Here is an 18,343-nt window from a genome sequence, read left to right on the forward strand (position 1 = left end):
CAGTGGCTCCAACAGGTTGATCCAGAATTTTATCGTGCGGGTATACAGGCGCTGGTTCCAAGATGGCGTAAGGCAGTTGAGAGGGATGGAAATTATGTGGAGAAATGAAAATATTGTTCCTAAAGGATGTATCTACACACTGTAAAACTTTCAAACATGTAGAATTAAAGGAGGATTAAAAAAATAGTGTGCATTTCTTTTGGAGTGACCCTCGTATATCCCCCTTTGGTCCATGAGAATAAAATGAGACTAGGCAGCGTTTTTTCTTCGCTACGGACATGAATGGGAGTAACTGATTTTGGTACAAACTATGAATAAGAAGTACATTAGATTATCCGCAAGACATCGTGTAATGCGGGGCGATACATGTTCATCTAAATACGTACTCAACAAGCCACCTTGTGGTGCATGGTGGTGGGTACCATGTACCAGTACTAGTCATTTCCTTTTCTGGTCCACTCACAAATGGACCGAGGCAAAAACAACTATGTATATGCCTCCGTACAAGCCCTAATTTCTCCTATCTTCTTGGTCCTTGCGCGAAATATGGATTGGTGTCAGAAGAATTGTTCTGTAGTCAGCTTGAAAAGGCGGTTGTCAATAGTATACATTTTTCGTGGACGTACTTATCACAGGAAGCCTCTACCAGTAGTGATGAATGATTTCAGATCATTCAGGAAACACAATCTGTTTTCTATTAGTTTCATTTTCCCTCTTGCTGTTCCTTTCAACTATTTTTTGTTTGAATCTTCAATTAAAAATACTAACAATGGTGTCTAATAAATTTTCTCATCGGAGCTCTAGATAGCAGTTAAATCTCTACTAAGTATTTTAGTCAGCAGATGTTACCATAATGTTACAGAAGATAAATTATAGGGGGTAGGGAGTATTAGTAAACACACATTTGTCATATTCTTTTTATTTTAAAAGAAGTTACCAACAAAGGAAATTAGCACACCGGCAAGTTGAAAATTGTAATAATTCATAAATACTTTTATTAACAGATGATACTCATCTCTTCTATTTTTTTTACAACAAAATTCTCTAGTGCCGATATTTCAAACTAGTATGAAGTCATCACAAACACCTACATATGTAGTCTCCGTGGACACACGTTGGAAGTTTCATGTGAACTATTCACAGAATTTTTGGAAGTGTTTCTGTAGATCCTGTATAAAGTATTCCACCTAGTGCTTCCTTTATCACATTCATTTTGCAGTAGATCTGGCTCACTGGATGTTAATCAAATATAATTATGGCGATCCTCAAAGTGAGATATAACATTCTGCTTAAAACTGCTCTAACAGGACACCGTCAGTGTGCTACATGCAGGTGCGGTTTTTGTAGAGCTGGTACGACATCGGCGGAAACAAATAAATTAAGACCTACAGCGCGCTCTTGTGTGGCGGGACATCACCCTGGGCAGGGAAGTAGATCAGCAGGAGAGAAAGTTGGCTTACCCCACGTCAGACGGCCGCACGCCGCGCCGGGCAGTAATAACTGCCTGAAGCTGATACTCGGTTGCGGTCCTCAATAACAAAAGATTGCAGCCTTCCTGTAACCGCAATTACACCAGTAGCTGTCGGATCGCCTTCTAGAGTTGTAGTGCTCGGGAACAACTACAGCCCACTGCTTTACTGTTCTCGTTGGCGAGCAAGTCGTGTGGCTGCAGCAGCCTATGCCGGGATGCAAAATAAAACACTGTGGAGACGCAGGGCTGTAAAATCTCCTCTTTTTGTCCGTGGTCATTTTCATAATAATTACTTCCATAAATTCGTGTGCTACAGTGTTGTTCAGCACTCATTCACAACCAGCTGTGGGGAAGAAGATTGTGCTCTTAATTTTACGTTCGCGTATAACGACCCGCCGGACACGTATTTTAAACACGATGCTTTTGACTTGGGATTAATTATCACAAACTGCACGTATCTCATGCTGCTTCACAAGGTTCTGTTATGGGAGGTAACCACATAATTCAAATAAAGTGTCATGCTGCAACATAGCACAGGGCGAAATTGTAGTTACGGTATTCAATCAAGCATCAGTTTTATAATTAAGTTTCTTTATGAGTAGTGAAGCTACTTATCGTCTGCCATTTGATTGGTCACTAACGCTGAACTATCTTTTAAGGTACTCCTGGCCAATGTCTGGAGAACATAAATCTGGAGTTAATAATGACCATGTTATGTGCTCTCAGTAACTTAACTTAAGCATACTGTCGGAAGTAGGCTGTTTATCTGTTTACAGTAGTGCTCTCTAAGTTTGCAATATTCACACACAAGCAGGATTTCTGTTCAACCAGGGCTACGGATCTAATTAGTTAATTACATGTATTCCTTTAATTTCGTTCTCGATAGGCACAGTTCTGTGCCTGAAACAGAAGAGTACAAAATTCTTCAATTGACATTTGCCATCTCTAACAAAGGAAGCATATACTCAAAAGGCTCGGCGAGTTCGGTCGTATTTCGTATCATGTTAGTACGTACCTATGCATCGACGTAAAAGGCAACTGCTCTAATACGATACGCTTCTCTAGCGTTTACGAGAAATCAAGGTTCAAAATTTTACGAGCCTTTTCAGTGCCACAAGAGAGAGCCAGCCTTCGACGAGTGGCGTTTGCATAACCGGGTAAGGCAGCAGATCGGAAGTCTACCCGAACTGCGTTCGAGACATGAATCTTTTTCCTTTATAATCTTTCCCCAAATACTTATATCGTAACAACGAATCCCGTTTCTTCGGAAACAGATAAAAAAATAATCGTTTTGGTACATACGTGGCGAGGCACAATTGAGATGTAATAAGGAATAGTGGTGAAATTAACATTTTTTTATCTTACAAAGTTATCGCAGTTACGTCATTACACTTTCAATTCTTCGTAGTCACTGGTAGACCGACAACCTTTGGAATGGAATATAATTCTAAAAACATGAAAAACATGGTACAGACTAGCACCAAAAAAATTTTATGTATGCCATTTCTTGACACCAACATTTTATTTTCTATAATAATAGAGGAAAACAAACACCTCATTAACACTTGAATGTACGTGGCCGTTTCAATGTAGGTACGAATAGCAGGAATTCTGGAGTTATCAACTGATACAGCACCAGGGGGTGAAGACTAAGGCAGTCTTCATACAGTTGATACTGCCGCGAGGTGTGACGTATGCAGCGCCGCAAGGCTCATGTGCTACGGGACGCCAGTCCAAATCCGACCGGCGGCAATTATTTGTTATTTAGTACTTGTCGTTTCTGAGAGGTTCTCGGCTGTTATGTTTGCATATTCCGGAATATTTGATGTCTATATAAACAGCAGTACCCTCCGTTCAGTTGATTTATGTTCTGGCTGTACTTTCGCATTTGCACTCCATTCTGGTTAAGAAATGACATTGTTTGCCGGAGACGCCGGGCACTTCACTTCAAAAACATCTACCATCGCCGTGGCTTCACTTAGGTAAGGTAACAGCCGCCGCATACACGGACGCGACCCGGAATACAAGCAGTACCTTGTTCCCATGGTCGGTATATTCAGGACACCAATACATTCCAAGCCAGCAGAAAGTCAGCTGCACATCAGGCATCCACCAGTGTTGTCTCGAGATGCTAGTCATGACATGGCGAAATGACAAGGGATTCGCCCGGATCGTCAAATACAGCAGTTGGGACGACATGATGTGTTTGGAAAATGTGTACTTTTACTTGAGACAGCACAGTTGAGTAGTGGTTCAAGAACAACGAAGAGCACTCAGTAGATAGGGTAAATTCCAGACCGAACTGAAGAAAATCTTTGGCGATAATTAGCAGCAAGTCCGCTTATCGGAAGAACAAATGGGGAGGGGGGGGACGACAGTCCTACATACGGAATTTTTTGGTTCTAGTGTGTGTGTGTTGGGGTTTATGGGCGCTCAACATCGAGGTCATCAGCGCCCTGACACACATTAAAAGGAACGAATGTGGAGAGACCTAATAAAACTGAAAAACACATTCAAAGAAAGCAGGAAAAGAGGGAAAATACTACATAAGAAAGTAAAACCTAAGGGAAGGGAAAAAATAGCAACAAGAATGACACAGGAAAGTGTCATTGGCTGGCCACTTACATAAAAGATGGGCGAGCTTGTCACACAGTGAGCAAATTAAAATCCTCTCCCTAAAATCTTTGTAAAAACATTTGACAAGGCACAGAACTTTAAAACTTTAACCACATTCGTCCGAGTGTTGCCTAAAAGAGTTGGCAGGTCCGCTGGTAAATCAGCCGAGGCCCGCTGGTCAGAAAATAAAACGCAATCCAGTAAAATGTGGCTCACAGTGACCTGGACGCCGCAAGCACCACACAATGGAGGGTCTTCTCGCCGGAGCAGGAAGCCGTCATAGGGCTGTGGCCTATTCGAAGCCGAGTGAGGAGAACCTCGTCCCGTCGATGGGGCTGAAAGGAAGTACACCACACACGCGTTGTGGGCTTGACTAGACGGAGCTGTCAGTCACTTCCAGCCACTCATCCTCCCACCGACGCATGACCCGTGAGCTCAACAGCGAGGTGAGTGCGTGCAACGGAATAGCACACTGAGATACGTGTGGATCAAGACACGCCTCCTTGGCTGCGAGATCTGCCCTTTCATTCCCAGCAATGCCGACATGCCCCGGAACCCAGCAGAAAGCTACACCCTTCCCCAGTTGCTGTAGTCGGAGGGCATCCTGGATGGTCTGGACTACTTTATCCGCCGGATACAAATGGTGCAATGATTGAAGGGCACTGAGTGAATCGGAACAGACAAGAAAATTAAGGGAGGAAGAAAGTCTCATCGGCTCCAGTGCCCGCAAGATCGCAGACAATTCTGCATCAAAGACAGTAAAAGTCTGAGGCAGGCGGACCTTGAGGACACGATCCGGAGAAACAACTGAGCAACCCACGGAATCCCCTTGTTTCGACCCATCCGTAAAAACAGCTACATAGTCGTGGTGCGCAGATAAAATAGCAGAAAATGCTGCATTAAAAACGGTGGCAGGAGTGCAATCTCTCTTGTACTGCAATAAATCTAAAATCACACGTGGCCTCTTCAGTAACCAGGGTGGCAGGCGGTTAAAACCCAGGATTTGGGGTTGTACAGGCTCCACACCGAGGGACTCAAGCACACGGTGCACTCTGATCCCAAACGGCAACGTAGCCCGGGGACGGCGGGAAAAAAGGCGATCCAGAGGTGGATGGGCAACAAGATGGTGAGCAGGCGAGCTGGGAGCTGCAAGAAACTTACAAGCTTGGCGCACCAGCAGGAGCTGCCGCCGGATGGTACGTGGCGGTTCGCCAGCCTCAGCACAGAGGCTGGGTACGGGACTGGTCCGATAAGCACCCGTAGCCAGTCGAATCCCAGCATGGTAAACAGCGTCAAGGATCCGCAAATAAGACGGCCTCGCTGACCCATATACTGTGCAGCCTTAGTCCAGCCGTGAGCGCACGAAAGCTCGATAAAACTGAAGGAGACGCGCCCTGTCCGCTCCCCAAGACCTGTGGCTGAGGCACTTGAGGATGTTCAGTGGCTTCAGCGTTCTGGCTTTCAAGTCACGTAGGTGTGGCAACCATGACAACCTGGAGTCAAAAATTAGGCCCAGAAACCGCACTGTGTCTCCAAACTGTAGGACAGTATCCCCCATATGCAAGGCAGGCAACGTAAAAAGACGACGAGAACGATTAAAATGAACACAAACACACTTATCGGCAGAAAAACCTAAAACCCGTCTTTGCAGCCCACTCCTCTAACCGCCGCACCGGTAGTTGCAATTGAGGCTCGCGGATGCAACACTAGAGGAGGAACAGAAAGCAGCAAAGTCGTCCACAAACAAGGAGCACTGTACTGGACTCCTCACTGTAGACGTTATACTGTTGATTGCTATGGCAAAGAGGGTAACGCTTAAAACACTGCCCTGGGGGACACCGTTCTCTTGCTCAAAGCGATCAGACAGTGTGTTACCAACGCGGGTCCGAAAAAACCGCTGAGACAGGAAAGACCGAATGAAAATAGGGAGGCGGCCACGAAAGCCCCATTGATGCAGTTGTGCAAGAATACAGTGTCTCCAAGTAGTATCATATGCCTTATTGATATCAAAGAAGATACCGATACAGTGATGCTGACGGAGGAAAGCCTGCTGAATAGCCGCCTCGAGGAGGGTCAGGTTGTCGACTGTGGATCGAAATTTTCGGAATCCACACTGAAAGCGGCTAAGGAGCTGTCTGGTCTCTAGCAGCCAGACCAGACGACGGTTAACCATCCGTTCCAGGGTCTTTCCGACACAGCTTGTCAAGGCGATACTACGATAACTACTGGGACATGTGCGGTCCTTTCCTGGTTTGAGGAGAGGGATGAGGATTGCCTCCCTCCACGAGGTTGGGAACACTCCTGTGTGCCATATGAGATTAAAACATTCAAGGAGGATTTCCTTTGACGCCGCTGGCAGATGTCTAAGCATGGAGTACCGGATGCGGTCGTAACCTGGTGCAGTGTCAGAAGTCTCAGTAAGAGCCGACTCAAGTTCCCACATGGAGAAAGGTGAGTTGTAGGCCTCAGAACCGTTCGACCGAAAGTTCAAATTCGCTCTTCCGACAGTCGCACGGTAGCGACGAAACGCTGGATCCTGGGTTGCAGTGGCAGTACCTTGTGCAAAACGCTCTGCCAGCGACTGAGCTATGGCACTGGGTGTCGTTTGGAGGCATCCCTGGTTCAGGACTGCAGCTATTGGTAAACGGCTGCGTTTACCGGAAATCCTCCGGATGGCTTCCCATACCTTTGTGGAACAAGTGGAACGGTTGATGGAGTCCAGAAACTCCTGCCATGACCTTTTCTTGCTCTCTTTAATGACACGGCGTGCCCTGGCTCTCGCGATACGAAAGGCGGTAAGATTGACCGCTGTTGGGCGGCATTTAAATCGGCGAAGAGCCGCACGCCTGTCACGGATGGCTGAACGGCACTCTTCTGTCCACCAAGGCGCAAGGCGCCGCTTAAGAGTGCCAGAAGACTGTGGTATGGACAGGTCAGCAGCATGGTGGATCACAAGCGTGATGTGATCCACCTATTCCTGTACGCTGTTGTGGCGGTCAAAGACAGCCAACCGAGTGAACAGTGGCCAGTTAGCCCTGCCAATCATCCACGATGGCGGCCGCTGCTCCAGCAATACACCATCCAGGAGATGAATGCGGATAGGAAAGTGATCGCTGGAATGTAGGTCGTCAATGACCTCCCAGTGAACGGAGTCAGTGAGGGTTGGAGAGCAGAAAGATAGGTCAATGGCTGAGAATGACCCTGTAGCACTAGAGACATGAGTCGGAGTACCTGTGTTGAGGATGCACAACACTTGAGATGTTAGGAGGCTCTCCAAAATTCGACCTCGAGCGCAAATAGAAGTGGAGCCCCACAGGACATGATGGGCACTGAAGTCTCCCAGGAGGAGAAACGGGCGGGGGAGTTGGTCGATAAGGTTTGTGAGAGCCTCTAAGTTCACTGCATCCAGAGGGGGTAAATAAGCGGAGCAAACGGTAAGCCTCCGACCGGAATAAATTGCAACTGCAACTGCTTGCAGGTCAGTATCCAGGGGGAGAGCAGAGGAGTGGTGGTCATTATCGACAAACACGGCGACTCCGCCTTTGGCCCTGTCTCCAGTCAGGTCATCTTTGCGATACAACCTATAGCCCCTGAGTACAGGAGCATCAGATTGTTGTAGATGTGTTTCCTGTAAACACAAGCACAGGGGGCGTTGCCGTGCTAGGAGGTGCAGTTCCTCCACATGTGCCCGGAATCCATTCATGTTCCACTGAATAATGGGAGCCATCTATCAGGGCGGGAGTACCTTCAGTCGCACTTTCTGTCGGGGAGGAGAGCCCACAACAGGTGGAGGCTCAGTTTTGGGGCGAGATGATTGCCCCAGTCTGACATCTACCTCCATCGCCTCAGAAGAGGAGTCGAGAGAGACGTCAGAGAGAATGACATCCACATCAGCAGACTGTAGAACTTCAGTCTCCTTTAGTGGGCGAGTCTTCACCTTTGTATTTGGCTTCGATTTTCTGGCCTGAGGTGGCATTGGAGCCAAAATCTCAGAAGCAGGACGGGGTGTAGCAGCACTGGGCAGTACACAAGACTGGACCCGGGAAGGGGCAGGAAGTTCCATGATGTCAGCTACCACAGCCTGGTCAGAAGGCCGGGGGGGAGCAGCAGGCTTCACAGGAATGGCAGCAGCACATGTACACTGACAAACGCAGGTGCTAGTGCTGACAGTAGCAACCTCCGTTTGGGTAGCGGCATCGGTTTTCAAGACAGGCTGTTTCAGAACGGAAGAAAAGGAGGCAGCGAACGTGGGCGGCTGCATGGACTTTTAGATTTTCTTTGCCTCACCATACGGGATGCGTTTAGTGGTTTTAAGTTCCTGGATCTTCCGTTCCTCAAGGTTCAAAAATGGCTCTGAGCACTATGCGACTTAACTGCTGAGGTCATCAGTCGCCTAGAACTTAGAACTAATTAAACCTAACTAACCTAAGGACATCACACACATCCATGCCCGAGGCAGGATTCGAACCTGCGACTGTAGCGGTCACGCGGTTCCAGACTGAAGCGCCTTTAACCCCACGGCCACACCGGCCGGCCGTTCCTCAAGGAAAACTCTGCATTCCCTACTCCACACAGGGTGATCCCCAGAGCAGTTGACACACTTGGGAGGAAAGGAGCAATCAACTCCCTCATGAGCGGCTTTACCACATTTCCCGCAAGTGGCTTCCCCTTTACAGCCGAGAGTAATGTGGCCAAAGTGTTGGCATTTAAAACACCGCATGGGGTTGGGGTAATAAGGCCGTACACTGAGACGTAGGAAACCTGCCTTCACATGCTCTGGCAATTTGGTGCTGTTAAACGTAAGAATAAATGAGTCAGTTTTTATGAGAGCACCATCCACCCGTTTCATAACGTGTTGCACGTCGACAATTCCTTCCCGGGACCATTCAGACTTCAGTTCGTCTTGGGGAATGTCGACGAGATCTCTGCAAGTCACAACACCCTTGCTGTAGTTCAAGGTGTTGTGAAATTCAGTCTCTATCGCAAACTCCCCAAGAAATTGTGCCTTATGAAGGTTCTGGACTTGCTGGAAGCTAGATGTTTCAACCAGCAAGGTGCCATTGCGCAAGCGCTTTACAGACTTTAACGTGCCAGCAATACCCTCTAAGCCCTTCTGTATATAAAATGGCGAAACTTTTTCAAAACTCCCATCTTTTCTTTTAATTATGAGAAACACATTCTGAGAAGCAGAATGCGTTCTGTTACTAGTACCTGAATCAGGAAGACTGGCTACACGAGCCCTCTTGTTAGACTGGGTGTTAGACCCTACCAGCGGCCCAACCGTTCCGCTGGGAGGAAAAGAAGAAAAGTTCGAGGGTTCCATCTCGATCCCACGAGCAGCTAGGGAACTAAAGGTCCGCTCAGACAGAGCCCCGCGTGCCTGAGTAAGCCTTATACAACTGGGGTGTGGCAGGTGCCCCAGAGGTTGCCCGCTTGCGACTGTTCCACCTCAACAGCCATGCATCTCATAGGCGCGGAGCACACCGGAAGATTGAGGGGTTTTTATAGAGGTTGGCCTTCCTCGCAATCCAGGCGGTCAAGCCAAGATTACCATTCCCCGCAGCACACAACATTCCACCGCCGCGCCATACGGTGGTCGCTGAAGCATGTCCGGGGGTTACGGTGACAGGAGACTGGCGGCGCTGACCAGTCCCTAGCTCAGGACCCCGGGGTCGCCAAGCCCGTACCCAGAAAATGAATGCTGAGCCCCTGGGGGGTTTTTGGTTCCATACCACATTGTGAATACGCTAACAAAATCTCAAACTTGATTTAAAGGAGTCGCTGAGAACGTGTGCGAAGCTTTTCCGATCAATGATATCACTCTGGCTCTACTTCAATGCAGACGCATTCTGGAATCGCTTCAGAAAAGTTTTGGCTTTTATAAAAGTATACATTGCACAGCAGACATAACGGAGTACCGATTTCTTATGATACTTCGATAAAATTTTACTTCTATGATTGCCATTTTTATTGTTGTTCCTTTACGAAGAAATATGTTTCACTGTATTTGGTAGAAGATTGGAGAAAAAAGGCAAGACTTGAACGCAATACGAGCAGACCTACTGCACTAGCCTCTCTGGTATGGGATTCAACCGTCTCGTAAAACTGTAAAGCGCCATTTCTCGAAAACGCTAGAGCAGAATTTGTTGCACCAAAGCATATACAATAGTCGTAGGGAACATGGCTAAAATCGACGATCCACTGAGTGTACGCTTTCCCTAAAATAAAATTTTATATCATTACTCGTCAGCATTTATCATGAAATACTGTATAACGTTTAAGAGGATAGAATATGTGCGGCTTTCGGTATGCTTGGCTGAAGCTCCAGTGCTGTTTTGGTACGGACGCTCAAAAAGGTTCAAATGGCTCTAAGCACTAGGGGACTTAACATCTGAGGTCATCGGTCCCCTAGACTTAGAACTACGTAAACCTAACTAACCTAAGGACATCACAAACATCCATACGCGAGGCAGGATTCAAATGGAGAGCAATGTAGCAAGTGAATGTTTCTGGCTGTGGATGTTGAAGAGGTATTGTTGGTTGTGTGTTTCAGACGAATACCTTTCTGGAGGATCTCGAGGTGCTCCCAGAGGATGTCGCCCATGAAGGGCGGCGTTCTGGCGAGGAAGGCCTCCTTGCCCATGTTGCAGATGTCCTTGCCGCGCATGTGCAGGTGCTGCATGGTGACGCCCTCCAGCGAGAACTCGCGGATGGCCCACGACAACCAGTGAGCCACCTGCGCCTCCGACCATTGCCTCGGGTCTGCAACACAGCGCAACCAACGTCTCAGTAACAAGCTAGCATGCGATTCTAACACTAGCCCAAGTTGCTGTCAAGCTGAGCTAAAGGAAGTGGGTAAACAGATCCAGTTGTAGCAAAGATACTGAAGATACTCGTAGTCGGTGTGGTGAGGAATGACTGCGAGCCGATAACAGCAAACACAGTGCTCCTGCTTCCTTAGCCAGCGAGGTATCATATCATTAATTGAATAAATAAACCAAACATTTGAACAAAAGTGGATGGTTCTAAATATACAGAAATTCATATTTTAGTTTCGATGTGAGCTCAATTTCATGTAAACATAGTAATTTGGCTATCAGTCCAACAAAAGAGAATTTTTACCCGAACACTGTTCAACTACGTATAAGGGAAACATTAGAAAAATCGTTATCATGTATCAAATGTTGCTGCCTTGTTTTTTTTATGACATGCCAATACTTTCTTCATGTAAAGCTAAATCAAGTTTCCTAAAATATGTTCCGCCCATGCTTTTATTGTTGGTGAAAGTAGAAGATCTAGTTGGCGAAATATAGTAGCTGCATGATGCAATGGCACATGTTTACCCAACACGTTTCCCTTCTGACGGTTCCTTGATATCTCAGAATGTGTCCTATCAACAGATATCTTCTTTAGTCGAGTTATGCCATCAATTTCTTCCGCCTTTCACACTCCAGTTCGAATCAGTGCCTCCTCATTAGTTATCCGACTTACCTATCTAATCATCATCGGCATGCTACTTGTCTGAACTGTTTATCCTCCACATTTCACTGCCGCGGTTACAGTTCAGGCAAATATCTTCAAAAAGAGGCTTCCTAATTTTAAATGCATATTCGTGGTGAAAAAGCTGTCTCTTTCAGAAATGCATTGCTTGCTATTGCCAGACTGCGTTTCACATCTTCTCTATATAGACCATCGACAGTTATTATGTTACCCAAATACTAAAACTCTTCTATCACTTTATTAACTCGTCTACTACTTTTATTATCTCATTTCCTAATCTAACTCCTTCAGCATCGCCTCATTTATTTCGACTACATTCTAGTTTCTTGTTTCCCAAAGCACTATGCAGTTGCTTTGCTGTCTGACAGAATTACGATCTCAGCGACAAACCTCAAAGTTTTAGTTACTTCTCCTTGTACTTTAATTCCCTTTACACATTTCTCCTTGGCTTCTTTTACTGCTTGCTCAATACGCAGACTAAATAACATCGGGGATAGGCTGCAGCTCCGTTGGTCTCCTTTCTAAACTATGGCTTTCCTTTCATTCCCTTCAACAAACGTTACACATTATAGATATGAATACAGCTGCATTAAATACTGAAGAACGCTATATATATTCTTCTGTAACAGAAGCAATTCTTGTTACGCATTTTATCCTTAATATCTATATAGCTTGACAAAGATATTATGACATAAGTTTAATACAGTAAGGAAGCGTTGTTACTGCCTGTGAAATGTAAATCTGATTAAGTGTATTACCGAGAAGGTCATGTGAAGTTAATGTGGAGAACATAAAATTGTCGCTCGCACGAATGCGGAAAATCGCTTGGACTGGAGACTTTCACTTGCTGGGACCCCTCTGAATTGTGGAGAAATACGCGTTTTTGTGGCCTGGTTGTGGCTGCCAGCAAGCCAAGCAGTTTCCCACTTGCCTTCACATGAGTACTTCATCATTCAAAGTGAAGGTTACCAACAGGAACACAACACTGCCATCAAGCGCAGGTTGACGGCACAGTAGTACTGGTACCATCAAATTGTTATCTGTGCTGGCGACAGATTGTCCTGCGTAGGGTAGCCTGTCACAAGGCGACTTAAGTAACGCAGCTGTGCAAATAAAAGTGCCACCCAATTCCGCTGCAGAAAACGAAAGCAAGGAGATTAAAAGGTGCCACTCGTCCACGTCCGCGTAAAGGTCGTAGCGTACACACTTTTGTTAGGCCACACGGTTGCTTGTACGTTTGCTGCTAGGTTGCCCTTGAGGACATGTCCGGCAACTACGAAGCGAATTGCTTATTTTTTGTATTATCATTTAATTTCACCTTGTCTAAGCGCACCAAATACAGCGTCATGCTTGCGTAATTCAGACGATAGCTACACTTCTAATCTGTAAGTGTAGTCTACATTTCATGTTACCAGTATTAAGTACCTTGATCCCATTTTGAAGCCAAAGCTTCAGCCTTCTCCTACAATTAAACCTAACAGTTACGGATAGAACCGTTATTGATCTAAGCGATAAAGTGAAAAACTCATTAAAATTTGATAAACATACCGGCCGGTCGGACGTGCAATTCACCGTTCCAATAACTCCCTGTCTTCCGTCCTTCCATCACGCGCTCGATACTTGAATGCATTTTCACAATAGGAAAAAACCATACGTGACGAAACCATGAGAAACTTTTCTACACAGATGGAAGTGAACTTCGAGCGGTGTGCTGCACGTTGTCCTAACATGCAGTGTTGCTTTTTTTTCCTCTGCTTGTTAATGAATATTTCATCTCCTACACGTAACTAATCGTTTATATTTTACCGCGCAGGAATATACTGTACACTCTATGTGATTAACTCTAGGGTCGTTCTAGCCTTCTCTTTAAAGGCACTGTCGACGATGTCTGGAGAATATTGTGTTACGCACATTCAAGTACTACTTTTGACAGGGAGTACGTTTATGAAGAAATACATTGTTAGATATTATAACTGAAATTAAATAGTATTATGGCTAATGCGTCCACAGTTAATAACTTAACATACCCTGAGTCCAAATTCTTGTAGATTCCGCAAGGGTGGGAAAAAAAAATATTATGACGACCTCCTTATTGGTGAAATCAACAACTACTATTTGGTTTTGTAGTTCCCTGGTCCTATACTTTTATTGCATATCTTTTTGATCTTGACCCTCCTTCCACAGAGTCATTAACTATCTACTGGGAAGGCTACCGAGTTCATACTGCTTAAGAAATCTGAACAATAGTTTACAGCGGAGTGTGGTCGTCTTCCGGATGCATCACCCATTTAATGAAGATAATTAACTGTGTTTATTTGCAAAGTATTCTCACTTTGGAACATAGTACCAAAATTAAATGCAACATCATCTATAGAGAATGTTGCGTAGTATAATGACAACTGTAAGATAATTAACTGCAGGGGAAGCGAGAGAGTCCTCATACTTTTGGCTACACAGTGGAAAGCAGTTGATCAGGTTACAGGTCTGAGGTCTATTCGCTGTGTGATATTTGCTACGGCTTTTTTATAGTACTTCGGTGGAATTTCGCAATCTGAAGCAGCAGAAGCAGCAGGAGCAGCAGCAGCAACAAAGTCTTGTTGAGTTAGTTTCATTTTAATCATTTACGACACCAATTTAATTCTTTACAATAAAATTAATTGCTATAAATGGAGCGAAATCACTGTTGGAAGACGACGAGGCCATCCGGAAACACTCGTTTAAACGACAGCCCAGCAATAATGTCGATATTGTGTAATTCGTGTATCTGCCTCGACTTAAAGAATCAGGTCTGTCAGTACGTGTGTTCGGTTGTCGGATATTTATTTGGAAGAATGAACTTTCTGTTGATATTCATGTCGTTAAAGACAAAGCATTAATTCTGTTATGGAGCTCAAAAGTTACTCTCTTATGACTTCCAGTTATTCACCTTTGTTTATCTTAATATACTCCAGCAACCTCTATGTTAAGTGTTCGACTGTATTACAGTACATCCTGTCGATGCATCCCATCATCTGCTAAACGTGGGAACTAGAAGAGGTTGCTGAGACACATTGACAGGATACATTTGTAGAGGGATATTACATCGATTACAGGGGTGAGGGACTTAACTGCTGAGGTCATCAGTCCCCTAGAACTTAGAACTACTTAAACCTAACTAACCTACGGACATCACACGCATACATGCCCGAGGCAGGATTCGAACCTGCGACAGTGGCGGTCGCGCGGTTCCAAACTGTAGCGCCTAGGACCGCTTGGCCACTCCGGCCGGCGCTCCGAAATCGGTTGCAGACAAATTACAGCAATAAACGCAGCTGACTGTGAGTGGAAAAGCAGTGCGAGAGTAACCTTTGTGCTGCGTAGCAAAATACGAATATTTCGCAGCTAACATCCTCAATTTCCAGCGCCATGGAAGCAATAAGATAAAGCATTAATTCCTACAAAAGTTAAAGGAAAGGCAAAAAGGGTAAGAACGGGCCAGCGGCGGTTTACTAAGAGATTATATATATATAGAAAATGTCAACCAGGACCGCCGAACGGGAATATTGATGGCTTTTTTTAATGCTTGGTTTGCCCCTTTCTGAAGATCCTACTAATGGTCAAGTCTTATTAGTCTACTAATGACGCAAGGAGCAAGAACCATTATTCCCGCATCTTTTGCGGTGAAACCGATGTTGCAAGCTGCAACCACATCGAAGTTTTCGTTTAGGATGAGAAGCTTCCACGACAAAAGAAATTCCTTTGAAAGTTCTCGTTCCGAAGAAACCGTCGACTAAGCCACAGATGGCCTGCTGCTACCTGATGCGGCCAAGGGCTGGAAATCTGCGGCGTTATCGGCAGCGCCAGCCTTACGGGACGGCCCGAGGAATGGCGATAACGCCGCCGGCACGTCAGCTCCCGCCCGGCAGCACGTAACAAACAAACCGTTGTTATCACGCGGGAGCGGCTGGTTACTGGAGCGCGTGAATCACAGCCCCTCAGTTAACGCGGCGTGACTTTGACAAATGCGCGTACAGTACGCGAGGTTTTATCGCACAGGCCTAATGTCGCTGCAGTTGTCAGTTGATGTGCCAGACACAGAAGTCCAACGAACGTACTCAAAACTTAATTTTTATGTGCAAAGTGAGATTTACGATGGGTAACACTGACATTAGGTAAGTCTGCAATGAAGATCTAGGGGTATTCGAATGCATGTGTGAAGATTCCAGCAATTGGACATTTGAAATTTTATTCTGGTGTTAGTTCTGAGTCTTCCAATTTTTTTGGGACGGGGGCCGGGGGGGGGGAGGGGGGGAGGGAGGTAGGTACGAGGAGGAGGGAAAGGAGGATGAAACTTCTGAATGCCGTATCCTGAATGTCGTCGCCTGAGTTGGTGTAGTTGATGGAAATTTTTATGGCTCGTGGTAGTGCATGTCTCTGTCGAGTCAACTCAGTATGCACGGAGACTGTTTTCATACGATGGCCGATGTCTGGATTTAGTGAAATCCTTGTAAGCCTTCAGCGCTAGCAGTGTCGCAGAACGACGTAATTAGAGATGGCGCAAACTATTGTGAAAGTTGAGAAGTAAGTTTATTTCTAGGAAGTGAGTCCTACGAAATGATGGCAATAAAAACTATCTACACAATTTTGGTTGTTAAACAGGCCATACAGGCATGGGAATAGGAATTAGTTACCAATGTTGAACACACACACACACACTTTTACATCACTTAGTGGCAACTAGACAAGAAGTTAATCATCGCAAAGAAAAACAATTAAGCCTTTTTATTTCAGTAAAAATATATTAATTGCTGAAGTTAATAAACGAGTGGTATTTTTTTCCAAACTCCAACTGGTCGCGGAAAGGAAACCACAGAAAAATAAATATTTGCGACATTTAGCTACATCTTTCTGCTATCCATCTACATAGTCGCCGCTTCGACTTACGACATACGTCGTAGCGCGTGGTACCAACTTTCCGATAACCTCATCATAGAACTCGTGTGATTTTCGTCAATTCACTACGCTGGTCTGCAGCTCACTGTCTGTGCCGAAGTACTGCCCTCTTGGCCAGCGGTTCATGTGAGCGAAGAGATGAAAATCAGAGGGTGCTAAGTCCAGAAGGTGTGGTGGGTGATGAAACACTTCCCACCGTAAACGCTGCAGGAGTGTCTTAGCTGCACCTGCAGTATGAGGCCGATAATTGCCGTGGAGAAGGAAACGCACGACGGTTACGTTTTGTGGTGTGTGTGTGTGTGTGTGTGTGTGTGTGTGTGTGTGTGTGTGTGTGTGTGTGCGCGCGCGCGCTCAGCAGGACTTCACACGTGACGCTACAGACGGGCGTACTAGAGACACTGTGCAACTCATCTCCGCAAAGCTTCACCCAATTTTCGCTTTGGTTTGAATTTCGCAACCGATCTGATGTTCGTAAAAAAAATTAAAAAATGGCCCCGTGTTTGACAATAATGAGGCATAGTAATCAATGGTAACCCCCTCGGGTTTGCTGCCGGATCCTAAAATCAACATAACTCGATATTTCGGCTATCAACCAGCTCGCCATCTTCAGGAGAGACGCTGCTGTCGCTGCTGCTGCCGCCGCCACCGCCGCCGAGTTCCACTGAAAACTGACGCCTAAAATGTGGCGGCAGATGGATCGCTGCAATACCGACTCGTGTTGATTTAAGGATCCGACAGCAAAACGAAGGAGACTGCCAGGAACTGTTCATGCTTGCACGTGACCAGTGTCAGTAATAATGTTCAGATTTGTACATCATCTTACGAGGGTCGTTCAATAAGTACTGTCCCACATTTTTTTAAAAAGCCATTAATATACATAGGCAAACATCCTTGTTGGTGCTTCACATTTGATGTTTTCTCTGCGCGCCGGTGAAGTTTCGAACCGTTCTGACGGTTGGCAGAACCGTAGTACAGCGTCAAAATGGCGCCTACTTACGAATCACGTTACAAGCAGCATGCTGTATTGCATTCTTGTGTGCAGAAAAAGAAACCGTGGTGAACATCCTTAACCGTTTGTGTGCAGTGTATGGTGATTCTGCACTTGATAGGAGAACTGTTTGGCGATGGGTAAAGAAAGTTACAGCCTCAGGAAATGCAGAAACAGAGCTCCATGATCAGCCACGTTCGGGACGTCCTGTTAGAGCCACTGCTCCAGACATGCTGAATCATGCGGGCGCCGTTATTCGTGCCGACCGGTGCATCACAGTTCGACAATTGGCTCTACAGTTGTCGGACAAGAATCCAGGAGAAATCTTGCTCCAACACGATAATGCACGCCCACATGTAAGTCTAAGAACACGGGGACACATCGTCAAATTCGGTTGGACATCATTGGCTCATCCATCGTACAGTCCAGACCTGGCACGCTCGGACTTCCATCTCTTTGGGCCGCTTAAAGATTCTCTACGGGGAACACACTTCGAAGATGACGAGAGTGTCAGTCATGCAGTGAAAATATAGCTACGCCTACAGGACAAGAGCTTTTACCAGCAGGGAATACATGATCTTCCACAACGTTTGCGTACGGCCATAGAACGTGGTGGAGACTACGTAGGAACACAGGACTTGGACAAGACATGTTGGTGTATATTTTCACCAAATTCTGGCTTAACAGTAAGTGTGTTCTGAGAAAAGAAATGGGACATTAGTTATTGAACGACCCTCGTAGTTTCATTCGGGTGTTGTCTGCAAAGATGAAGCTGTGGAAGAGAACTGAAATTAGGGGACGATTATTTATCAGTGTATATTTCCATGGATTTGGAA

General features: G+C 45.8%; 1 protein-coding gene and 1 long non-coding RNA gene across 4 annotated transcripts in view; one reads left to right on the forward strand and one right to left on the reverse strand.

Annotated features, from left to right (window-relative positions):
• LOC126188943 (uncharacterized) overlaps nucleotides 1-10,777 on the forward strand; it is a 39,206-nt gene extending 28,429 nt beyond the window's left edge. Inside the window, exon 3 of the long non-coding RNA XR_007537883.1 lies at nucleotides 10,641-10,777. This is a non-coding gene — a long non-coding RNA (uncharacterized LOC126188943). The remainder of the gene's footprint in view (nucleotides 1-10,640) is intronic.
• LOC126188941 (ETS-like protein pointed) overlaps nucleotides 1-18,343 on the reverse strand; it is a 798,299-nt gene that overhangs the window by 105,578 nt on the left and 674,378 nt on the right. For all 3 annotated transcript variants that reach the window (XM_049930684.1, XM_049930685.1, XM_049930686.1), the window contains one exon: nucleotides 10,649-10,849. In XM_049930684.1, the coding sequence (XP_049786641.1) occupies nucleotides 10,649-10,849 (201 nt within the window). The remainder of the gene's footprint in view (nucleotides 1-10,648; nucleotides 10,850-18,343) is intronic.

Source organism: Schistocerca cancellata, chromosome 5 (genome assembly GCF_023864275.1).
Source record: "Schistocerca cancellata isolate TAMUIC-IGC-003103 chromosome 5, iqSchCanc2.1, whole genome shotgun sequence".
Lineage (NCBI taxonomy): Eukaryota > Metazoa > Arthropoda > Insecta > Orthoptera > Acrididae > Schistocerca > Schistocerca cancellata.